The sequence below is a fragment of the Paroedura picta genome, chromosome 6 (genome assembly GCF_049243985.1).
Source record: "Paroedura picta isolate Pp20150507F chromosome 6, Ppicta_v3.0, whole genome shotgun sequence".
Classification (NCBI taxonomy): domain Eukaryota; kingdom Metazoa; phylum Chordata; class Lepidosauria; order Squamata; family Gekkonidae; genus Paroedura; species Paroedura picta.
This window is the reverse complement of record NC_135374.1, coordinates 113,499,873-113,524,987: the sequence shown is the minus strand read 5'-3', so window position 1 is coordinate 113,524,987 and position 25,115 is coordinate 113,499,873. Positions and strand designations below refer to the sequence as shown.

The 25,115-nt window shown below is 48.3% G+C and overlaps 2 protein-coding genes across 3 annotated transcripts in view; one reads left to right on the top strand and one right to left on the bottom strand.

Moving 5' to 3' along the window:
• Positions 1–844: 844 nt before the first annotated feature.
• DIS3 (DIS3 exosome endoribonuclease and 3''-5'' exoribonuclease) lies at positions 845–23,680 on the bottom strand. The gene is made up of 21 exons (XM_077343993.1): positions 23,320–23,680; positions 21,665–21,822; positions 20,491–20,684; positions 20,299–20,372; positions 18,351–18,515; positions 17,630–17,797; positions 15,321–15,434; positions 15,104–15,241; positions 14,478–14,624; positions 12,584–12,700; positions 11,574–11,675; positions 10,634–10,698; positions 10,454–10,538; positions 9,071–9,198; positions 8,563–8,649; positions 8,312–8,468; positions 6,188–6,402; positions 4,963–5,131; positions 4,473–4,631; positions 2,589–2,711; positions 845–1,185 (listed from the first exon to the last, which is right to left on the bottom strand). Exons 1-21 carry the CDS (start codon positions 23,590–23,592, stop codon positions 1,099–1,101), a joined length of 2,925 nt encoding a protein of 974 aa, XP_077200108.1. The 5' UTR covers positions 23,593–23,680; the 3' UTR covers positions 845–1,098.
• A 150-nt stretch (positions 23,681–23,830) lies between these two features.
• The window catches only part of PIBF1 (progesterone immunomodulatory binding factor 1), a 127,494-nt gene continuing 126,209 nt past the window's right edge, over positions 23,831–25,115 (top strand). Inside the window, exon 1 of one of the 2 annotated variants that reach the window (XM_077343996.1) lies at positions 23,831–23,852. Coding sequence is in view for 1 of the 2 variants with exons in the window: in XM_077343995.1 (XP_077200110.1) it covers positions 24,524–24,536 (13 nt within the window). In the remaining variant the exon portion in view is untranslated. Of the gene's footprint in view, positions 23,853–24,342; positions 24,537–25,115 lie in introns of those variants that run through there. The other variant, XM_077343995.1, reaches the window with a different exon arrangement.

Below are 25,115 nucleotides of genomic sequence, written 5' to 3'. Positions count from 1 at the left end.
GGAAAGCCCAGAGCTACCCTGAAAGTTTGGAGGCTATAACTCCCCCCCCCCCCACCTCCCCAAAAGATGGAAACACCAGAATTCCCCCTGAAGTCAATGGCACCATTTACTTTAATGGGCACTGAAGCTGAATGCCCAAGACTAGGGGGAACTGAGGCACACGCATATGTGAAAGAAATGGAAATCAGAACTTCCCTCTTGTCCATTGTGGTTAATGGTGGATCCAATCTTTTAGAATTACAATTATTTATTGTATTTATCTGCCATTTCTCTTCAGACTTGGGGCTGGGTACATTATAACAAAACATACAGAGTAATAAAATGTACAAATGCAAATGATAAGCAATTAAATCTAAAAACAGTTCCCCAGTAATTGCCTATTTTTAACTGTCAGTGGCGAGGGGGGGGAGCAGAGAGGTCTTACCAGCCCTAAATGATGTGCAGTGGAGACTTTGAAAGGGAAGTCAAGTCAACTCAGCAATGTTATAGGCCTGGTGGAACCATTCAAGGTCCTGTAGAGCAGGGGTAGTCAACCTGTGGTCCTCCAGATGTCCATGGACTACAATTCCCATGAGCCCCTGCCAGCATTTGCTCGCAAGGGCTCATGGGAATTGTAGTCCATGGTAATCTGGAAGACCACAGGTTGACTACCCCTGCTATAGAGCTCTGATTGCTTTTGGGAGAACACTCCACCAGGCCAGGGCCGAAAAGGCCCTGGTTCTGGTTGAAGTCAGAGAGATCTCCATGGGGCTGGTGACCATGAGCGAATTTTGCTGGCTTGATCTTAATGTCCTGGGGGAGAGGGGTGCCATAGCTCTGATTAGTATTGAAGACAACACACCAGTTTAAGACAAACAATTCTTTATCAGGAAAATATGTTCTAGAGATTTCTAGAAGTTATCTGCATTCTGTTAAAAACATTTAAATACAGATTTAAAAACTCAGTTTTACCATGAATATAAAAAAAAACATTTCAGTAAAGTCACCAATGACGTGTAACAAGAAAGTAATCTCCAAAACGATATAAAACTCCATGTACAATTTACCTTCGATGTCAATTTATTTTGTATTTGAGTACTGCAGCTACTTGGAATGAAGCTATTTGCCCAGTTTCTTCTTCTTCTTCTCCGGTTCGTTATTGGTGCTCCCTTGAGTGGTCTGGCTGGGGCCGTGATTGCCTGAGATCTATCAAAAGAAAGGTTGAAGAAGTAGAATGGTCAGCTAGGAGGGTGGTTTTACTTTTCAGAGAAATCAAGTCCATCTATTGCAAAACCCTCAACAAAACTGCTCTGAGGAGCATCATCAAAGGGAACAGAAACGCTCTGAAGAGCATCTCTCTCTCTCCCTTTTCATAAGCTCATGGTTGACAGACAAAATGAGGCTGGATTCTCACCTGGAGTCCCCCATGATCAAAGAAGGGTTTGTCCGACGAGCCCCTTTGTTTTTCCAGCTACAAAATGTAGCTTGGCAAATTGTTCCTCTGCACTTGGAAACACAGGAACCAAAGTATGGAATCCCCAAACACGCTCCCCTCTGGGGGTACTGAGGCACACAGGGTAATGCTGATGGCCACGGTGGGGATTGGATAGCAGAAGGTGGCTGTGGATTTGCTGCACTGTGCAGGTGGGTTGGACTGGATGATCCTTGAGGTTCCTTCCAGCCCTGTGCTACTAACCCTGAAATGAGGTAGCCTGCCCCTTTTAACTGACAGGGGTACCACAGAAGGCTGGGGAAGCATCACTGTACACAGGAACACCGGCATTTGTGGAAGACAGTACCAATTTTTGGCAATCTCTCCCTCTCACTTTGGATCCCTGTTTTTTTGGCACCAGACTGGTGTGCCTGCCAACACCTTTCCTTGTACCAGCCAGGTAGGGTTTGTGCCCAGCAAGGTTTCTGACAGTGTTGGCAGAATGGCACTGAAGTCAAGCTTGCTTGGTGTCATGGTTAAGAGCAGTGGTTTCTAACCTGGAGGGCCAGATTCTCTGGTCCTCCACATGCAGACAACTGGGTGGCCTTGGCCTAGTCCCAATCCTAATAAGAGCTGTTCTGTGAGAGTTCTCTCAGCCCCACCTACCTCGCAGGGTGTTTGTTGTGGGGAGAGGAAGGCAGTGGTAAGCCACTTCAAGATTCCTTCGGGTAGTGAAAAGCGGGGTATAAGAACTAAATCTTCTTCTGAAGAAGTAGAAGTGGTATCCTGAATGAAACTGTTGGTCTTAACGGGGCCACTGGACCCTTTGCTTTGCTCTGTTGCTTCATTAACAGTCTTCTACAAAAGTAAAGCCACCCGTGCACCTTCCCCCACACACACCTGAAGAAAGACATGCATCTTAAAACTAGGAAGACGCCTGCCCCACCTCCCCCCCCCTTGCAATTTTTACTTTTTGGTCCTAATAGGACACTACTTTTGGGAGTGATCTTAAACAGCTCGACTCAGAAGCAAGCCCCATGTTATTCAATGGGGCTTACTCCTAGGAAGCTGCCCCTGAGTTTGCAGCCTGAGCTCCATTCATCTATAGCGAAGCTCTACTTAAATCAGAGCTTTGCAGAATGTGGTTTTCCTCCCTATGCCCTCATCGGTGCCTCACCTTGGGTTCCACGAGGGCCATGCGGATTTTCTGGTGTTGAACGTTGGACGCATCGAGCATGATGTTCACCGTCACTTTGTCGAAGGTATAGAAGGTTGTGCCTTCCACGGTAAGGGAGGGAATCTAGTTTTTAAGAAATCAAAAGCATTTTTTTCAAATCCAAGGTTTGTCGTCTTGCAAAACAAAGCAAGACTGCTTAAGTGTGTCATGTCGTTCCAGTTTATACTGAGTACATGTCTTGAACGCATGAAGCTGTCTTATACTGCAGGGGTAGTCAACCTGTGGTCCTCCAGATGTCCATGGACTACAATTCCCATGAGCCCCTGCCAGCAAATGCTGGCAGGGGCTCAAGGGAATTGTAGTCCATGGACATCTGGAGGGTCACAGGTTGACTACCCCTGTTATACTGAATCAAACCCTTAGTCCAACACAGTCAGAACTGTCTACTCAGGCAGTGGCTCCCTGGGGATTTAAGTTAATTGCACTGGCTTCTAATCTGGAGAGCTGGGTTTGATTCCCTGCTCCTCCACATGCAGCCAGCCGGGTGACCTTGGGCCAGTCACAGTCCTATTAGAGCTGTTCTCACCGAGCAGTACTGTCAGGGCTCTCTCAGCCCCATCTACCTCACAGGGTGTCTGTGGTGGGGAGAGGAAGAGAAAGCTGTGAGACTCCTTTGGGCAGTGAAAAGCGGGGTATCAAAACCAGCTCCTCTTTTTCTTTGGGGTCAAGGTTTCTCATGGTCCATACCACCTTGTCCTTTCCCTGGAGATGCCAGGACTGAACCTGGGATAACTTCTGCAGTCCAAGCAGGTGCTCTACCAACTGAGCCACGACCCCTCCCAAAGTCTTAAGACAAGATCGTTCAATTTCTACCCTTTTTACATGCCCCTGCTGATTGGACTGCAGCCTCTGAGGGGCGTTTTATTCTTTAGGTGGATGGCTCTTCCTCTTCCTGCAGCTCTCTCCCCAGGAAGGCCAGCCAACTAGATATAATAGGTGTCGTTTTCCTGGCCTCAACCACAGATTTGGTGGAAGAGCTCTGTCTCAAAGGCCCTGCAGAAGTGATCAAGGTCCTGCAGGGCACTGATGCCAGTTGGCAGAGCGTTCCACCAGGCCGGGGTATATGGACCCAGGCTGCTACACAAGAGACAGATGGGTGACGTGATGGCACACCCAAAAGGGATTCTCAATCCACCAAACTATCCACCTGCTTAAGAAATACTTCCCATCCCAAAGTTTAAAATATTCCCTTTATGCAATATCTTGCTCAGATTCAAATACTTTTTGAAAGTTGGGGAACACGATTTCACAGCTATCTGAATACATCCCCCAGAGGGAGCTTTGTTCAGTGTCTGCAAATTATCTGACAGTCCCTGGCTCCAGAGAAGTACAGCCAGCCTCAACCAGGGTCAGGGCTTTTTCAGCCCTGGCCCCGGCCTGGTGGAATAAGCTCCCGGAGAACCCAGGACCCTGATGGAACTATCAAAGTTTTGTTTGGCCTGCAAGATGGAGCTCTTCCGCAGGGCCTGTGGTTGAGGCCAGCTTAGACAAACGAACATAGCAACTGAAGGGCATCTACTGTGGCAAGGCAGCCGCCTCCCCGTCTGATTCTGAGCCGGAAACCGGAATTCTTATGTCACCAGTTGTTTGGCTGTTTTTAACTGCTTTAATTTTTAATTATTATTTGTACCTACTGACTGTTGTGAACCACCCCGAGACAGCAGGGCCAATAGGGCTGGGTTATAAATTTAAATATGAATGAATGAATGAATGAATGAATGAATGAATGAATGAATGAATGAATGAATGAATGAATGAATGAATGAATGAATGAATGAATGAATGAATGAATGAATGAATTTCCATGGCAAATTAATTTTGTACCTCATCATTGTACAGAAGGGCCGGTTTGGGCTTATCCTTTCCTTCAAAGAAGACCGTGCCTTCTAAGCCGTACTTGGGGATCAGGACCACAATGGCATTCTTCCGTACAAACAGGATGTAGGCCTCTTCATTCACGATGCCTTTGTTCTTGAAAAACAACTGTGGAAAAGGACACACACACACACACACACACACACAAATGTGATGAAGAGTTTAAACTCAGCTGGGGAAGGTCCACCCAATAGCCTGCTCTAACCCCTAGCTGTTCACAAGGGGACAAGCACAGCATATTCCTGGGGTCTTCCAGTCTGGAATCTCTAGCAGCCTACCACAACGATCCTGCGAGGCGGCAAGCAACAGAAACCCCTTTCAAAGCTGTACTTTAGAACAGCAAAATCCTAATCTCAGAATGAAGAACGAAACAACAGGGATCCGCTCCACCCTGCCTGAATTCCTGGCCAAAACCAAGGACAGGACACCAAGTCATCACCTGGGTGTGAAAGGCAACCGATGCCCTCTGCGCATACTGAGCCATTTTGTGCCTGTAGTTGAGATTGTTGCACAGCTCGGCCAGCTTGTGTTTGTCCGTGAGGTCAGGGTAGGTACAGTCGGCCTCTATGGCCACGGCGAGCAGTCGGTGCACTATGATATCAGCATATCTGTCATGGAAGAGGAATCAAGGATGCAGGTTATATGCTGATCACATGTAAAACACCTTGCATTGAATCAGACCAATGGTCCATCAACAAGAGTTGGTTCTCATATGCCGCTTTTCTCTACCCGAAGAGTCTCAAAGCGGCTTACAGTTGCCTTCCCTTTCCTCTCCCCACAACAGACACCCTGTGAGGTGGGTGAGGCTGAGAGAGCCTTGATATTACTGAAGAAGAAGAAGAGTTGGTTCTTATAAGGCACTTTTCTCTACCAGAAGGAGTCTCAAAGCTGCTTCCATTTGCCTTCCCTTTCCTCTCCCCATCACAGACACCCTGTGATGGAGGTGAGAGAGCCCTGATATTACTGAAGAAGAAGAGTTGGTTCTTATATGCCGCTTTTCTCTACCCGAAGAGTCTCAAAGCGGCTTACATTTGCCTTCCCTTTCCTCTCCCCACAACAGACACCCTGTGAGGTGGGTGAGGCTGAGAGAGCCCTGATATTACTGAAGAAGAAGAAGAGTTGGTTCTTATATGCCGCTTTTTTCTACCCAGAGGAGTCTCAAAGCAGCTTCCAATTCCCTTCCCTGATATTCCTGCTTGGTCAGAACAGCTTTATCAGTGCTGTGGAGGACCTTGGGCTCCTCACAGCTCTAATAGTGCTGTTCTCGCAGAGGAGTCATTCCAGGGCTCTCTCAGTCCCATCTACCTCACAGGGTGCCTCTTATGGGGAGAGGAAGGGAAGGAGATTGTAAGCCACTTTGACACTCCTTCGGGCAGTGAAAAGCGGGGTATAAAACCAAACTCTTCTTTTATGTGAACACAGGAAAAAGGCTATTTTGAGGTTTCAGTAGTTACAAAACAGTGAGTCTGGTATTACAGAGAAAGGGACTGTGGAAACATTCAGAAACACTGATGTGAGGGGAAACAGGACAGAGGTAGAGAGAATCGGCAACAGGTTTTTCAACTTTCATATCTAGACGCAAAAATTTAAGTGATCTCTCATTGGGGGGGAAAAGAGTGTGTTATAAATGAAATAAAACAAATGTATGAAAAAAGCTGCCGTACCTTCTGATCGGCGAAGTAAAATGTGTGTAAATAGGGGAGGCCAAACCGTAGTGGTGGAAGTCGTTATCCATGCCAGAGCAAAAGTAGACGGCTTGCATCATGCAGCGAGTTGCCAAGATCCGCAGCAATGTGTTCAGGTAGGGGAAAGAGGGACATTCTGCACAGTCGAGGGAGTCAGCCAGAGCTTTGGCAGAATCGGTTTTGACTTCCAAGCCCTGTGAAATGGGGGGAAACGATCAAAGCGGTCACTTCTAACACGGCAAAAACCCCAGGGGTGGCACTGTGCTGATCTCAGTCCAGTAGCGTCTTTCAGACCAAAAAGGTTTAATTCAAGTTATGAGAGCACATGAAATATCACACCTTGACTACAACTTTGCCAGTCTAGAACAGTGGTTCTCAACTTGGGGGTTGGGACCCCTTTGGGGGTCAAACAACCCTTTCACAGGGGTCGAGGCAGGGCAAGCAGCTTGGCTGGTGGGGGGGCATCTACACAGCAGCCTTGCAGGGTAGATCGAGATAGAGTGTTCGTCTGTCTGGAGCAGCGTAAAGAGCGAGATCAGCATGGTGGGACAAGAGGCAGAACTGGATTGAGAAACCCTGGAAAAAAACCAATTTATATGCAATCATGAATAATGGATCTTCACGCCATTGGTCAGCTTCGGTTTAATTTCTGTGAAAGAACACTTGCATAATTTGATGGCTGGGGGTCACCACAACATGAGGAACAGTATTAAAGGGTCGCGGCATTAGGAAGGTTGAGATCTACTGGTCTAGAAGATGCCACCGATTTCAACGCCTTTTCGTGTTGTTTCCCTTCCCTAACCAGTCCACGGATTTTCACATATGCTGCTGGGACCTCTTTTGAGGTTCGTCACAGTCTCCCTGATACAACACAGCCTTGATTCGAATTGCGCCCAATGAATGAACCTGTCTCCAAATGTAACAGGCAGCATCACTGGACGTGCTTAGAAAGCTACGGCGGAAAAGAAGACAGCTAAACTAAGGAAGCTGCTATTCTGACATAGGCACGCCTCAAGATATTCATGAACTCCTCCCAAAATGGACGGAATATGAAGAGCTCTTCCAGACACACGGCAGAGGCACCTGATGTCCTCTTTTGCAGCCCCGAGCATGCTCCTCTTAGCTTCCCCCGCCCCCATAGCTCTCAGTTCCTAGCGGCATAGTTTTATCCTCTAATTGTCCCGCAACAACGTGGAGTTTTCTGGTTAGCTAGAACTAGCGGTGTGCGCTTCGGCTTGGTTCGGCCGCCTCGGCGAACACCGCAGCCCGAAGCGGCGCATAATGCGCCGCTTCGGACTGCGGTGTTCGCCGAGGCGGCCGAACTGAGCCGAAGCGCACACCGCTAGTTAGAACTCACACTGGCAACAGCATTCTAGGATCTCAGGCATTTCCCATCACCTCCGACCGGGTGCCTTTCGCAAGAGCTGCTGGGGACGGAGCCTGGGATCGCCTGTGCTCTGCCACTGAGCCAGGATTTCTGTACAAGGAGCCACTGTCTTGACTGAGACCGGGGACAGACCCGTGTCTAATTCATGGCACTCTTGCCAGTTCTTAAGAGGTGGGCAGAACCACATTGGGCTTTTGCCCAGCAAAGCTTCACATTGTCTACTGGGGATTTGATTAGTTGTGCAGAAGCTGCTTTGGCAGCAGCTGCCAACACAAGACCCTTCCCTGTATGACTGACGGCCAGCAGTGGCAGCCATTTCGCACCTGGCTCCACTTCTCACTACATCCACTGTATGTTGTAAGCTGCCTCTAGCCTTCAGGGAGGGATGGCATAGAAATGTAAATAATAAAAATAATAATTTTGCAGCAGGCTCCACCTCTCACGCCAGCCATTTTGCAGCTGACCCCTCCTCTCACGGCAGCCATTTTGCAGCAGGCCCCACCTCTAACGGCAGCCATTTTGCAGCGGGCTCAACCTTCCACCGCAGCCATTTTGTGGCTGAGCCCACCATGCTGTGTCGGAATTCCAGAGGCTCAAAAATTTTGGGAACCCCTCTGCCAGTGCATGCAGGGAACAAGGCCTCAGCCCCCGTGGTCCTCAGTAACCAAGGAAGGTGTACAAAACCAGACCAGAGCACGGCTCCTTTATCTGCTTGCCTTAGACTTGGCTGCCTTCACCAGGATATCGTAATTGGACGGGGGAGGCGCCGGGTGCTTCCTCAGCAGGGCGTGTTCGGAGAACTCCTCGTAGATCTTTTGAGCGACGGAGATGTTGGCGAGGAGCATGAACTCTTCGACCATGGAGTTGGTTTCTCTGTCAACAGGAACATAATGCACAGGGGTTTGTGAAAGTCAGCCATGCAGCCAAGCCATTGGATCACAACATGACACATGCGCATTATGCTTACTTGAGCTCCTTTGTCTGTAAATCAATGGGGTCGTGGGTTTCACTATCCATATGGAAGCGAACTTCAGGCGAGGAAAGCGTTAAAGCCCTAGAAGGTAAACATATATGAGTAGGTACCTCTATCTGCTGAAATGTGCATGCACATTAAGGCTCATCCCTTGTATAAAGCTTTGTTGGTCTTAAAAGGTACCACCAGGCTCAAACGTTTTTAGAGATGGATAAAGTAACACAGCTTTGCTTCCCAACCACTTTCTGCACAATCGCACCGTTTCTGGGGGTTCTCGGAGCCATATTATGACAGCCAATTTGTGGCCGACATCCACACTGTGTGGATACTCCAAAAGCATCCACAGGCTCAAAAGGCTGGAGACCCCTTTGTTACATATTTGCCGTGATTCTCCCTACAGTGCTGGTCAATGGAAAATACGCTCTGCCACAATCCAGACAGCTGTTGCCAGTCGGAAAGAGCGAAAGGAACACCGTGACAGAATGGGTGCTCCTCTGCTTACCCGTTATCAATCCGGCGCTTCTTAAGAATCTTAGCCAGGCTGTTGAGTCCGCGTAAACTCTTAGTGATGTCATCATTCATGTTGGGGGAATCGATCTTCATTTGTGCCTCCGCATATGTAAGAGAAGCCTTATGGGGGAGGGATGGTTAGAAAAAGAGAAGCAATAAATACAAGGGCAAGAATGACAATCCCTGAAAGCAACACCTCTGAACCTGATGGAATTCGATGGCTGTTCTGAAGACGTTGGGGTGCATTCTGTGGGGAGAGGACGGGAGGGCGATTTTTGCCACTTCCCCACCCCACTTCAGACTCCCACCACATGACTCTTGAGCAGGGGTGGTCAAACTGTGGCCCTCCAGATGTCCATGGACTGCAATTCCCATGAGCCCCTGCCAGCAATGCTCTTTTGCAGCAATGCTGGCAGGGGCTCATGGGAATTGTAGTCCATGGACATCTGGAGGGCCACAGTTTGACCACCCCTGCTCTTGAGGGTCCTTTGATACACCCCCTCCCTTGGGCACCAGCATAACTTTGCTGGTGGCGTTTTGGATCCAATTCATACTTGCTATGAACCTAATCTAAATTGAATGTTAACTGTTCTACAGCGCTGCCCATGATGAGGGGACATTGAAGGCTGATTTGGGTTCCATGAGGCCCTTGTGCGGGATTGAGCTCCAGATTTAGCCTCCGTTCCGCCTGCCTGTCAGGCCTCCTGGGCCACCGAAAAGGGAAGAGCCACAGCAAGCTCCCTGGAGAAAGGACAGGATCAGAATGGTGCTGTGTAAGTCAATAAACATTGGGAGAATCCATTTCCTGGGCTCAACACTTGGGGTCCAGCAGGGTGTAATAGTTAAGAGCAGCAGCCTCTAATCTGCAGTAGGATTGGGCTGCTTCAGCTGTCAAAGCAGCCAACCCAACAGAGCTGGGTTTGATTCCCCACTCCTTCATTTGCAGTAAGCTGGGTGCCCATGGGCTAGTCACAGTCCTCTTAGAGCTGTTCTCACAGAGAAGTTCTGTCAGTGCTCTCTCAGCCACACCTACCTCACTGGGTGTCTATTGTGGGGAGAGGAAGGGAATGCAATAGTAAGCTGCTCTGAGACTCCTTCAGGAGGTAAAAAGCAAGATATAGAAACCAACTCTTCTTTTTTAACAGTGACGCTTTTGGAGACTGATATTAACCCCCATAAACAATTTAGAGTTCTCCTGTTTCGACAGAAGAGCTCCAAGAAGAATGATGCTTAGTTGTTCCTGGCTTCTTGATTTTATGGGCAACTTTTGTTGCATTCAGCGCCTTTGCATAGTTACTAAGAGATCAAAAATAGCATTTCCCCATCCTTCCACTCCTGTCAAAAATACCCCAGCCATACAAAATATCAATCCTACCTTGGAATTAATTGCACTCTTTGCAAATCTGGTTTTCAAGATTTCAGCATTGGGAGTCATTTCCCAGATACACGAAAATGCAAACCTAGGAAGGAGGGTGGGAAAGGCATCCCCATGAAATCGAAGAATTCACTTACAGTCACCCCAAATGGTTAAGAAAACAAGAAACTGCCTGATTACCTGTCGACATTCGATCGCAGGGAACACAAGTTGGAACTCAGCAACTCCGGAACCATATCGATCCTCTGCAAGGCAAGACACAAGCGTCAGAACGCCTCCTTTCTTTAAATGGTTATTCTCTTCCACATCTTCTCCTAGAGCACAGTTTTATACGCTTGAGGCTAATCCGAATAAGAACACATTTGCAGTCTATGCTGCTGCAAGCAGCTCTTCTCCCATGAGAGATACGAATCCATTTACAGATTCTGGAGACCCAGGATGGCGCAGTGGCTAAACTCTCAGGCTTGGATCTGGAGACTCTGAGTTTGAATCCCCACTCGGCCACAAGAACATCAGGAAAGCCCTGCTGGATCAGACCCCATAGTCCAGGGTTAGTCAAACTGCGGCCCTCCAGATGTCCATGGACTACAATTCCCATGAGCCCCTGCCAGCATTCACTTCATTGGAAGATGCTCGTGAATCCTAGTATTTTGGGAATGAGAGAAGCATCTCTTTCTCAACTCTCTTCACCCCATGCATAATTTTATAAGTCTTCCTACAACTCACAGAGGGTAGGTCATATTAAATGTCAAAGGACCTTGTTCTGAGCACCAGGAGAAATGCCTAAACACAGAAACACTTTCCTTATCTGTAGCTGACCAGTTTCTCCACCCATCAAAACTGGCCCAAGAAGTTCACTGTCATGAGTAACAATAAGCCGTATCGATAAAAGAGTCTTGGCAGTTTTCACAAGAACATTTCTGTAATATTCTGGTTCTTTAAAACCCCTTTGCACCTATGAACGTAAGGGGGGAGGCTGCACACCGGCCCCGTGGAAGCCCTTAGGCACGATTCTTCCCGCAAGTGAAAACAGCTGCATGAAGGGCAAGGTTGGAACAAAACCAACTTTGAGCAGGGCAAACCAATCAGAGTAGAAAAGAGGTATGAAAAGGGAATTTACTTTCTCACAGAGATACACTGTAGTGCCCCTTTTGGCGGATTCTTGGTCCAGAGCATTTCCTGGTCGAATGAAATGGCTGACGTCTGCAATGTGTACCCCAACCTAGTAAATAAATAGGTCATTCAGTATCTTCAAAAGTGTATTCGTAGATCAATGCGTCGTGGAACGGTTAAGAACAGCATGGTGTAGTGGTTAAGAGCAGTAGACTCCAAGCTGGAGAACCGGGTTTGATTTCCCACTCCTCTGGCTTAGCTGACCTTGAGTCAGTCACGGCTCTCTCAGAACTCTCTCAGCCCCACCTGCCTCCCAAAGGTGCCTGTTGTGGGGAAAGGAAGCCTACTGTAAGCCATTTTGAGATGTATGAGGCCTGCTGCGTGACTTCAGGCCAGTCCCAGCAATCTCAGAACTCTCTCAGTCCCACAAAGATACGTAGAACTGGTAGAGACCTCCAGGGTCATCTCATCCAACCCCTGCACAATGCAGGAAAGTCACAACTACCTGCCCACCCACAGTGACTTCAATTCCATGCCCAGATGATCCCCCCCAAACCCCCCCCCCCAAAACCCGCCAGAATCTCTGACCAGACTGGCTGGGAGGAAATTTGCCTTCTGACCCCAAAGTGGCAATCAGTATTTCACCTACCTTCCAAGATTTGAGTCCAGTGGCTCCTTTAAAAACCACCAAAGTTTAATTCTGGGTAGAAGCTTTTGTGTGCATGCACTTTCCCCCGGGGGCCAACGGACTCCAACTTTGTTCTGTTCCTGCGGACTAACACGGCTCCCCAACTGAAGGTTACGGACAGTAAAATGAAACGGCTGGCCCACAATCCTCTCCCTGATTATTATTATAGTAGTCTTCCTTCGATATAGCACAACGGGTTTCTGCTATTTTAAACTCATCTGCTTTCTGAACATGCCGACATAACTATCAGACACACTCAAATGGCAAAACGGCATTTCAATACCGCCTCCCTCTCGGGCAGGGGGAGCGGGGGGGGGCGGGGTACTTGCCTCCAGGTTTCCGTTTTCCAGCTCTCGGCAATGCAGGGCATCGTCAATGTCCGTACAGCCAGGAGGATCGACGCTGCACACGCACAGGTGCCTCAAGTCCTCTCTGCGTTTCATATCCTGGAAAAGACGTTTTTTTCTCAATGAAGTGCTTGCAAAACAAGGGTCATCACATCGACCCGCAACGGCTGATGCTTTCCCAGAGAACCTTCATTATAAAACGGGCAATTCAGGTTGGAGATGCTGCCGTGGAATGCCAGGGGCACGGTGGCACACGCCGCTTGTAGGAAACTCTTGGAGCATCTTTCGTTTTTTTTTGGGGGGGGGGGTTTACTTTTCTATTTTCCTTTATTAATGGCAGAAAGTGAAGAGGAACTAAAGAGCCTGTTGATGCGGGTGAAGGAGGAGAGTGCAAAAGTTGGCTTGAAACTCAACATCAAGAAAACAAAGATCATGGCATCCGGCCCTCTCAATTCCTGGCAAATAGAAGGGGAAGAAATGGAGATAGTGACAGATTTTATTTTCCTGGGCTCCAAGATCACTGCAGATGGGGACTGCAGCAAAGAAATTAAAAGACGCTTGCTCCTGGGGAGGAAAGCTATGGCAAATCTAGACAGCATCCTAAAAAGCAGAGACGTCACCCTGCCAACAAAAGTGCGTTTAGTCAAGGCTATGGTCTTCCCAGTTGCAATGTATGGCTGCGAAAGTTGGACCACAAGGAAGGCCGAGCGTCAAAGAATTGAGGCTTTTGAACTCTGGTGCTGGAGAAGACTCTTGCGAGTCCCTTGGACTGCAAGGCGAACAAACCGGTCAGTCCTAGAGGAGATCAACCCTGACTGCTCTTTAGAAGGCCAGATCCTGAAGATGAAACTCAAATACTTTGGCCACCTCATGAGAAGGAAGGACTCCCTGGAGAAGAGCCTAATGCTGGGAGCGATTGAGGGCAAAAGAAGAAGGGGACGACAGAGAATGAGGTGGCTGGATGGAGTCACTGAAGCAGTCGGTGCAAACTTAAATGGACTCTGGGGAATGGTTGAGGACAGGAAGGCCTGGAGGATCATTGTCCATGGGGTCGCGATGGGTCGGACATGACTTCACAACTAACAACAACAACTTTTCTATTTATTCGGACAGCAGGAAAAAAGAAAGGCAAAAATACTACCTATGACATATCACAGAACTACTATTAAAAAAAAAAACATTAAGCAAATGCTCTGCAATACATATATTGTTCTTTTATATCATTATCCCATCGCACTTCACGTACTGCCAGCTGGGTGTAGGGGTTAGGAGTGTGGACTTCTAATCTGGCGAGCTGGGTTTGATTCTGCACTCCTCCACATGCAGCCAGCTGGGCGACCTTGGGCTCGCCCCAGCACTGATAAAACTGTTCTGACCGAGCAGTAATATCAGGGCTCTCTCAGCCTCACCCACCTCACAAGGTGTCTGTTGTGGGGAGAGGAAAGGGAAGGTGAATGTAAGCCGTTTGGAGCCTCCTTCGGGTAGAGAAAAGCAGCATATAAGAACCAACTCTTCTTCTTCAGTAATATCAGGGCTCTCTCAGCCTCACCCACCTCACAGGGTGTCTGTTGTGGGGAGAGGAATGGGAAGGCGAATGTAAGCCGCTTTGAAACTCCTTTGGGTAGAGAAAAGCGGCATATAAGAACGAACTCTTCTTCTTATTGCAGTGGCAGGAGAAACAAGCCCAGCTGGGATTGGCTGTGCCGACAGGGAGCCAATGGCTCCTTGCAGATGCAGCTCTGCGCTGCCTTTAAACTGGGCAGCAAGAGATGCCAGCCACGATTCTACTCTGCTTTCCTGCTGCGGTCAGCAAGCACTACGGGAGACAGAGGGCCAAAGCAAAGCATCTTCTGGTGGACTTGTGCCTTTCACGTACCTGCTCGGTGATGCTCCACGGCATTTGGGGGAGGAAGCTGAGAACAGCCTGGGAGAAGGGCTGATGAGGCACGTCGTGCTCCAGCAACAGGACTTCAGTCTCTGTTTCCTTATCTCCAGCAGCTCCTAAATTCTTGACAAAGTGGCCCTGGGCAAACGCATGTGAAATACAGTTGTTAAAAGACCGCCACAAAACCAAGGCTGTTTTGGGATGCAACTCATCTGAACATCCTGAATGCTTAACTTCTAAGCATGTGTACGTAGCAGCCTTTCTCAACGTTTTTACTCTTCAGGCTTCGAGAAACCCCAGACGCGCCACAATCATGCTGAATATGGTTGGGAAGCCTAGCTGTGGACACGCCCACCCCGGGGCCTCTGGGTTGGAGCAGGCGGACGCTGCGTCTCAGAGCCCTGAGCGCAAGGTTAGTGATTCACACACAGGGGAATTGATCTCTGAAGTCTGGAGATGACCTGTGATTCTGCGGAATCCCCGGGGGCCACATTTTCCACCCTGACACCCTATTTAATCAACGATGTTCTCTGCCCTTGGAACACTTTGACTACCTTGTTGATTTAACGATCTCCAGACCTCTTGATCTTATCGGCCAAGTTTTGCTCCAGACTCACGTTTGGGTACCGCGAATTCCTAGGCCAACCGTCGATGGCGACAATAATCCGCTGTCCTTCAAGCGTGGACGCTTGCCTGGTTTCGATCCGGATGCGAGGGATCCTGCGGTCGGCGGGGGTGAATAAGTGCCGCCTCGCCTGTGGGAGGGAGCAGGGACAGTGGCTGTCACCCAACCAAGACAGAGAGTGGCACGTGTTTGCTCGCAGGGGCGCTCACCTCTTTTATCTGCGATTTAGACAGCATGCCGCAGTATGGCCTCCAGTTCCGCTTGATGATGCCCACGACTCTGCCCGTCGGCCGCAGCATTCTGTTGCTTGCAGAACTTTTCAGCTAGATTTTTTTAAAAGAGAAAGGCGTCAAACGTCTGCTGAGTTTAATGTGGGTGGACAAAGTAACACAACAGTTCGTGCCTTGCGGGAAGAGCTGTCGCATTCCTGGCTCCAGCTGTTTATGACATCATAAGATGCTTTGCATAAATCTCACTTCAAGCATGTGGAGGACAATGCTATGAGCGTCCAGTCTGGATTGGGGATAGGTGCGTGTACTCTGCAGTGGGGCACAGGATTCAGGATTCTGAGATGCTGCACGTGAACGAACAAAGCAAGTGTCTGGGTTTCACAGTGAAAAGAACGAACGTGAAGCATGAGGTCAGTGCCCAGTACCACTGGCTTAAAAGCTGAAGGAAGACAGTGAAGAACTTCAAGGGCCTGTGGAACTCTTTCCAGCTTGCAAGAGTAGAGTAAGTGATACAAAACAGCACACCAAAACCAAGTCAGCTAGCAACAGAAGTTGAGTTCTGCAACTGTACAGCAGCAGAGACTAAATTAACTTGCAAGAATTGTCTCATTTACTGGAAACTTCACCAAAGACTCTTTAGATCTGGAATTAGACTTGAGTCCAAGAGTACCTTAGAGCAGACATACTGAATGAAGAAGAAGAGTTGGTTCTTATATGCTGCTTTTCTCTACCTGAAGAAGTCTCAAAGCAGCTTACAATCACCTTTCCTCTCCCCACAACAGACACCCTGTGGGGTGGGTGAGGCTGAGAGAGCCTGGATATTCCTGCTTGGTCAGAACAGCTTTATAAGTGCCGTGGCAAGCCCAACGTCACCCAGCTGGCTGCATGTGGGAGAGTGCAGAATCGAACCTGGTATGCCAGATTAGAAGTCCGCACTCCTAACCACTACACCAAGCTGGCTCCACCAAGGGGGCATATGGACCCCTGAAGGGCCTTGGCACATTTGAAGGGGGCCACAGACTAGAAAACGGCCGACAGGGAGCCCAAAGCTTTTATTGGGGGCCCTGGTTACTGATCCAATGGAATACCCTTTTTATCACGTATGGCATTGTTAACTGCTAGAAAGTTCAACCTTTGTCAATGGAAAGAAAAAGAAATTGTGAGAGCCTTTCCTTTGTGTGTGCTGGAATTAATGCAATGAAGAAAAAGAAATGCCAAGCTTCTCTTGGTCAAATGTTCTAGAAATCTGTCTTGCGTCTCTAGAAGACAAGGTATGATGAGTCTCGTTAGTTCACTCTTAGCTTGGGCCTTTTTGAGTCTAAAAGATCAAGAAGAATCGGCCTAACTGTAGGAATTTGTATTACATGTTTCTCAACATATTTGTTTAAGTGCAGATTCTGCAAGGTAGTTTCCTTGACAAAATCTGGGAACAGAATCAATATCACAACAAGAGGTGACCTACAACAGCCATTGTCTAATTGGGAGCCAATTATCACCAAAATTGCCGAAAAGCACCAAGCCTGAGGATCGCATTAGGCCTGATAGATGTTTAAACTTAATAATAATAATAATATTAATTAATGATAATAATAATTTTTGTAGCCTGCCTTTCCCAGTTGGCTCAGGGCAGGTAACAATAGGCGTGTACATGTAATAAATTTACATTGAGAACAATTAAACATTTCAAATTAAATTATTGTTTAAATTATGTTAATTTCATACAGTCTTTTCAAACGTTTTTTTCAGTATGTCGGAATGTTTCTTGTTTTCTTGGTGATCAATAATCAAAGATTTTCTGTTTCTGCTGCTGTGTTGCATCCTTGTTTGACCAGGGGAGGGGGGGGCTGGAATTAGAGAAAAGCTCCTCCTCAAAGAGCTGTGGCCTGCAAAAGGTCAAGGATGGCTGCCTTAGAGAAACTCTGCCAGAGCTTTGCCTCTCAAAACCTTACACCCCCAAAATTAGGTGCTGCTAGGCTCTAATCTACTGGGCTCTACTGCAAATCAACATGCCCACCCTTGGAAGCAATCATCAGAACTGGAGAATTCAGACTTCCCAGTCTCTCTCTGCAGCCCTAAAGGCTAGAAGCAGTCTTTCAAGAATGAAAACGGAGACTCTTGTGACTGCAAATTCCAGGAAAAAATAATTATATATTTTTTCCAGCACTTGCATTAAATGATGGCAACCAATAATGGATCAGTACACAAAGCTGAAATGCCCCACAGGCAAACTGGGCAGACCAGACGGAAAGAACAAGAAAGGAGACACATGTGTCGTGTGCATGTCCTACACTGTTTTCTTTCTCTTCTTCTTGCTCCACGTCGTTTCCATCCTGATTCTCATCGTCCTGCAAAACCACGGAGGATGGCGCCAGCCAGGCATCTTTTGGAAAGAGCTCTACCGCCACGATGTCTTCGTGCACCGCTCGGTTGAGGTTTCTGAGCCCTTGGATTAGTATCTGTGAGCGCAGAAACAAACAAAGGTTGGGAAAGCAGCATTCGTAGAACTGGAGAAACCAAGAAACAAAGTGAGACACATGAAAGGGAAATCCCAGCTCAGTGAACTGTGGGATTAGAAATGCTATTTCTTAAAGAAGAAACTAGAGGGCTCCCAAAATGGGACAACAAGCACAAACAGAAATGTGTGAAAGCTTGTTGGTTTCATGGACTGCCCATGCCAATAATGGTCCAAAGAACACAGGAAGAGCGCTGCTGGATAAGACCAATGGTCCATCTAGTAAAAGAATCCTGTCTCACACAGTAGCCAACCAGTTCCTCTGGAGGGCCAACAGCAGGGCATGGAGGCCAAGGCCTTCATTAGAACATAAGAAGAGCCCTGCTGGATCAGACCAGTGGTCCATCTAGTCCAGCATCCTGTCTCACACAGTGGCCAGCTAGTTCTCCTGGAGGGCTGACAAAAGGGCACAGAGGCTGAGGCTTTCCCCTGACATGGTCTCCTGACTCTGGGATTCAGAGGATTAGTGCACGTAAAACGCATGAATCCAAACAAACCTCCCTCTCTTCTCGATCTCCATGAACCCAGACGGTAGCTTCCAGGTAATTGTCCCTGTTGGCTCGGAAGGTTCCCTGAAGGTAAAGGTTGGACTTGATACCTTGCTGCAGTTTGCTAAGAGGAAGATGCTCCAAGAAAATGATCCTTCCAGTTTCTATTTCATTCTGAAAGAGCAAGATGCACAACATAAGGGACTATTCCCCACACTGCTGCTCCCATAAAGTTTTTGGACGCAAGATCTTCTAACAAGAAAACATCATAGAGAGGGTTGCTAGCTCTTCCCTGGCCATTGGTGGCCAAATCCAGATCTGGGTGAATGATCTGCTCAGGGTATAGTGAAGTTCTATCGCCTTCCATTCCTCTCCCCACAACAGACATCCTGTGAGGCAGGTAGGACTGAGAGCTCTGACAGAACCGCTGTGAGAACAGCTCTATCAGTGCTGTGAGGAGCCCAAGGTGATGTGGAGGAGTGGGGAACCAAACCTGGCTGTCCAGATTAGGGGTTGCCACTCTTAACCATGACACAAGCTGGCTCTCTAAACTCCCACAACTAACCTTTTGTGAAAAGGGCTTCATTGTTTCTGCGCTATTTCTTCCCTAGCCTTTAAGTTGTTAACTTTCTACACTTATGGTAAGCCAAAAAGGAAAACAAATCTGAGTCTGAAAACCATTTGTGTTTAAGTCACTGGTGCAATGAAAATGAATTTTACAGGCAGACTTTAGAGAGCACCTCTTTCCAAGATCAAAATACAGCTCTTTGGAGCCTTAACATTAACAGCATTTTCTTCATTTTTGGCCCCACCTGGATAGCCCAGGTGAACCCAATCCTGGCGGGTCTCAGAAGCAAAGCAAGGTCGGCGCGGGCTAGCACTTGGGGGGGGGGTGACTGTCAAGGAATGCCAGAGTCGTGTTGTGGGGACAGGCAATGGCAAAACCCCTCCAAATGTCCCCTCTCTGGCTGCCAGATAATCGTAGGTAGGGTTGTGTGGCCGAAGCAGCTATTCCAGCTCAGTGCTGGCTGCTTCAGGCTAGAATGACTGCTTTGGCTGCCAAAGCGCACAACCCTAATAATAGGGTTGTGCGTTTTGTATAATATAATCCTGGCTATATTAGAAGAAGAAGAAGAAGAAGAAGAAGAAGAAGAAGAAGAAGAAGAAGAGGAAGAGGAAGAGGAAGAGGAAGAGGAGGAGGAGGAGGAGGAGGAGGAGGTGGAGGGGAAGGGGGAAGAAGGGGGACGGGAAGGGGGAGGGGGCGGCAGCCCTTATATGCCGCTTTTCTCTACCTGAAGGAAGATCAAAGCAGATTACAGTTGCCTTCCCTTTCCTCTCCCCACAACAGACACCCTGTGAGGTGCGTGAGGCTGAGAGAGCCCTGAGATTACTGAAGAAGGTTAGATCTTATATGCCTCTTTTCTCTACCCGAAGGAGTCTCAAAGAGCCCTAATATCACTGCTCAGTCAGAACAGCTTTATCAGTGCTGTGTTGAGCCCAAGGTCACCCAGCTGGTTGCATGTGGTGACTGCAAACCGTCTTGCCAGATTAGAAGTCCACACTCCTAACCACTGCACCAAACTGGCTGTATAATAAAAATAATCTTAATGCATGCACATTTTTTGCAGCAGTCCATCATGCAGGAGGTTCCCCTTCATCAATCAGAATAAGTTGGTTAAAATAAAGGCTATGATTAAAGGAAGGGGGGGGGGAGAATAATATCAATCCTTGCCACCCATAGCTGGGGACTGAGATTTTTTATTTGGTCACAGACCTCTTTTCCTCAAGGTAGTTACATGCCGCCCAATCACCTAAAACCATAGAGTCCTGTGCACTTGACGAGTTCCACCAGCATTTCTATAAGGAACAAGTGCAGCCTCCTTTTACGTTGGAAGCAAATTTGGAACTTTGAACCATTCCCAGCCTGGAGATTTTGAATTATACATCTGAAATGTACCTTTTCATCGTTTAAGGAAGCAAGTCGATCCACAAGTTCTGGGTTTCCTATCAAGCTCTTTATATATTCCTCACCTACCAGGGGGAAAAAATTAAAAATCACACAGACAGAAATGTCCTGTAATAACAATATAAGCCAAGTGTTAGTCATTTAACTAGCAGATTACAATCCGGTGAAAATTTCCAGCCGTACATGTATAGGCAGTGAGGCCCTCGTCCACAGCTCTCTCTTTATTTTTCCTGTCATTGGTAAGCAAGATAACTTGGATCTTCTCTTCCGTCTGCAGCTTCTTCAAGTGTTCGCTGTACCATTTCACGGCCACTCTGATGGCTCGGTCGTTGCGGTCATTGGGATTTTCCCCTTGTTCTTGTTCTATGTATGTGTCCCTGGAAAAAAGTAGGAACGGAAATCAACAAATGCAGGGGCATTAAAACACATCGCTTTGAGGGTGAGAGAAGTGACAGCTTTTCTCCTGCGCATGTTCCAATGGAAACACGCCCACCCGAGCATACACAAGTGCGCTGTTCTGAAATTTTCTGGAAGACTTTCAGAATTTGATCAATTCCAGGATGGTCATCTGGGTTCTGAAGTGGAGAGTGGAATGGAGGGCATGCCTTTTATGTGTCTGGGGGCCACCCAAGGAACCAGAAGTTCCACTCCTCCATGGAATTGCCTGTGCCTACTTCAGTAAACACTAGGCTTCCACGTAGTACATTAGGCTTCCCTGGCTATTACAGGGGGTGTGTGGCGGGGAGAGAGAGCACTTCCCAAAGGCCTGGAAAGCACACCCAGGGTGTGCTCCCTGAGGCACCGGGTGTGCTTGCCAGGCCCCTGGGAAGCGCTGCCTCTCCCCGAGCCCCCCAACCCCAATCCCAACCCCTAACACCCCCCTGGCCCTCATCATTTCCAGGCAGCCTGCAAAGCAGATGGGAAGCTGACGGGGAGGACCCTTTCAAAGCCCGTTCTTTTAAACGGGCTTTGAAGCTAGTACATACATAAATGTAAACCACTTGGGTTGCAATCCTAAGGACACCTGCCTGTGAGTAAACAACTTCTAACTGATCTTCATAGGATGTTCCCTTGGTGTTTTTAATGTCCTGCTTTGAGAATGAGTAGGCAGGGAAATCCTACGATCATTTAGCCAACTGATCAAACACCTTTAAAAGGTTTGCCTATTGAGATGACCCATTCTCCTCAGTGAATGCTATTACTGCACCATGCTAGTTAGTCATGTCCCCTTCTAACAAAGCTGTGAGTCAAGAAAACATCAGATTTTCATTCATTGTCACATCACCTAAAAAGATTGTGTTTGTTAGTATTAAGTACATGTTTTAAAAAGGAAGATTTGCTGGCGATCCATACTTACTTATGATGTTCGTTAGTGAAAGAATAAAAATGTTTTTCCTTGTTAGTAATGACATCTTTTATTCGCTTGTAGACGGGCGCGCTCCGACACCTTACTTCCTGCAAAACCGTCTGAAGAATAATCACATTTGTAATAGTAGGATCCTCAAGTATATCAATCTAGAAAGAAAATAATACCTTGTGAGAAGATGTTCATATATTGTTCAAGAGGGACAAGACGGGTAAGGCTTCATTCTCAGGGAAGAAAACCCCTACACCAGAGGCTGCCCACAAATTACTTATGGCTACCACCCTAAACTGAAGATGAAACTCAAATACTTTGGCCACTTCATGAGAAGGAAGGACTCCCTGGAGAAGAGCCTAATGCTGGTAGCGATTGAGGGGAAAAGAAGAAGGGGACGACAGAGAATGAGGTGGCTGGATGGAGTCACTGAAGCATTAGGTGCAAACTTAAATGGACTCCGGGGAATGGTAGAGGACAGGAAGGCCTGGAGGATCATTGTCCATGGGGTCACGGTGGGTCGGACACAACTTCGCAACTAACAACAACAACCACTCTAAGCATTCTTGCAAGAAAATCACATTGAAAGCAGTGGGATTTACTTCCATGGATACGGGATTAGATTTATGACGTCAATGCATGGTGGTCAAAAGAAGGTCATGTTCACCCTATAACCACATGCCCTGGGCATTCAGATATTCCAGAAGTTTAGCCACTATTTGCAGACATACTCATCACTGCACAGCATATATTGCTTGCATGAGATGGCTTTTATGGCAGTCACTGTACTCATTGGCTATCACTCCCTCATATAAAGTAGTCCAGAATTCTGTCTCTAATACTCTTCCACCAGGCATTCGCTTGAGGCCGACCAACTCAGAACACCAGCTGGTCCCCCCAGATGGCCTCCCACTGAATAATTAACCTCCCAATGTTACTGTTAATTGTTATTTATATTATGTGGTTTTGATGCTTTATTGAAAGTTGTTTTGATGTTACAGTCTGTATAATGTTCCATGTAAGTTATGTAATGTTCAGTGTAAACAGTCCAGAGCTGCAAAGAAATGGGCAGTATAGAAATCAAAATACACAAACAATAGATCATCAACAAGATGTTCCAGAAAATGGACCAAACAGAGTGTCAACTGGACAACCATTCTCTGTCCAAGGAGCTTGGAATTCAGCAGTCATTAGGCAAGATCTGGGTTCGGAATCCCAAGTCAGAAAATGAACGAAAACTAAAAAATCCTGACCCATCGGAACGAAGACTGAAAATGTCCCAGAAGAGACTGATGGCTCAGAATAGCTGACGACCAGTTAAAGGGGAAAAAGCGAAAAGAAAGGAAAAATTCAGCCCCCTTATCTCAACAAAAGCTTAGAGCAGGGATAGTCAACCTGCGGCCCTCCAGATGTCCATGGACTACAATTCCCAGGAGCCCCTGCCAGCGAATGCTGGCAGGGGCTCCTGGGAATTGTAGTCCATGGACATCTGGAGGGCCGCAGGTTGACTACCCCTGGCTTAGAGAATCCTTGTTGGCTGAAGGAGTGGAACAAAGCTTTGAGGACACTGGGATCTTTAAGACCAACTCAGTCCATTGCCCTGCACTGACTGACAATGCGCGCTGCAGGGGCAGGGGCCGTGGCCGCCCACGTACCTGGTGCAGCAGGAGGTTGGTGTCGGGCAGCAGGTAGTGGGGCCGGGGGCAGAGGCTGCTGGCGGCGCAGGCGGGCGGGGCTTGCAGGCAGGGCCGCCCGGCGCGGCGCTCTCCCTCGGCCTCCGCCTGTTCCTCCTCCTCCTCTCGGTCCCCGCCGCAGAGGCGGCAGGCGGCCACGCCGCAGGCGATGTCGTCGCGCAGGTAGTGCTCGCGAACCACCTTCCGCACGGCGCCGCCCCGCGTGCGCTTCAGGAAGGTGCGCGACGTCAGCATCGCTCGGCCGGCCGGCAGAAGCAGCGGAGGCGGGCGAGGCACCGGGAAGCGGGGGAAAGCGCGTCGCGCGGATGATGACGCGCCGAAAGCGCCCGGTCGCCGTCTATAGAGCGCTCCTCTCTCGCCGTGGTTTAAACTTCCGGTTCTTCAGCAGACGCGGCGCCATGTTTGGGGCGGGCGAGCACGAGGGGGAGTTGTTTGCTTTCCCTCCTGAAGCGTTCTCCTCGCGTGCTCCGTGGCTCTTTGGTGGTGTTGTGCACGTGGGTGTCGAGGAAGACGAGGGGGGAGTTTTGGGTTGCGTGGACTTCTATTTTATGGAGTTTGTCTCTGTTGTATGGGGGTGGGTGAGGAATTGGGCTGTTCGTGGCGTTAATAAGAGTGGCTCGCCCTCTCTGCGTTTTGGCCGATGGAGGCCCTTGATGCAGTGGATGCAGAAACAAAGCGAGCTTCCAGTGAGCCTAGCAAACCCCTACGCATCGTTACCGGAAGTTTCTATCTTTCCTCACCCTCCTTACCTCTATACCCATACCATTTCCACCCTTTCGTCTGCGCAGCGGTTACCAAACTGGCTCTCCAGATGGGAAAGAACTACAATTCCCGTGAGCCCCTGTCCGCAGTATGCTGGTCTGGGCTCATGGGAATTGTAGTTCATGGGCATCAGGAGAGCTAGTTTGGCCACCCCAGTAGTGACTCCCGGCATGCCGTGCGAAAGAGCGGGCGAACGAATAAAGGAGCGTCGCGGTGACGTGTTTTGAGCGTTCCCGGCCGTGGCGTCGGTTTCGTTACCAGGGTAACTGAGCCGCTTCGCAGGGGGGACACGCATGCGCAGCCGCCAGCTTGAGGCCGGAGCAGAGTCGCGGGGTCGTGCCGGGGTGTGTGGGGCAGCGCTGGTCTCTGCTGCCTTCGGAGTAAAAAAGCAGCCTCTCCTGAAATGCAGGAGGCAGGTGAGTCGTCTGAGCCCAGGGGCACCATTAAGACCCCTTTTATTCAAGGGGTCAGCTTTTGTGTGCAGGAACACTCCCCTCCCAAGCTGGGTCTTAATGTTGCCCCGGGACTCAAGCGTTGTTCTCCTCAGATGCAAGACCGGGCTATGCAAAAAAGAAAGAGTCGTTTTGCAACTGCATGCAAATTACAGTTCTATTTCATAATAATAATTCCTTCTTGAGTCCATTGGTACCTTTACAACCACCAAAGGTTAATTCTTTGTATAAGCATAAATAAATAAGCTTTCATGTGCATGCATCCTTTTCCAGATACATGTATTTGAAGAAATATGAATGCATACAAAAGCTTATATTCGGAATAAAACATTGGTGGTTTTAATGGTGTCGTTGGGTGCAAACTTGGTTCTGGCACTTCAGACCTACACAATGTTACCCGCCTGAATTTTGTTCTGTGATTTTTCTGGGGTTATAGCAATTCCCCTCCCCTTCCTTCTGCATAAGTGCAGTATAATTTTTGAGACGGTGTTTATGATTGTAAAAGTAGCCATGTTTGTCTGGCAGCAAATTTAAAAGAAGTCT

Bases quoted from the DNA above. Each gene is read 5' to 3' on its own strand.
- DIS3 (XM_077343993.1), bottom strand. From the start codon at position 23,592: ATGCTGACGTCGCGCACCTTCCTGAAGCGCACGCGGGGCGGCGCCGTG. The intron at 20,685-21,664 runs GTAAGTATGGAT...ACTTTTTTCCAG, and splicing joins TTCACTAACGAACATCATAA to GGACACATACATAGAACAAG. The intron at 18,516-20,298 runs GTACATTTCAGA...TTGCTCTTTCAG, and splicing joins CTTCCTTAAACGATGAAAAG to AATGAAATAGAAACTGGAAG.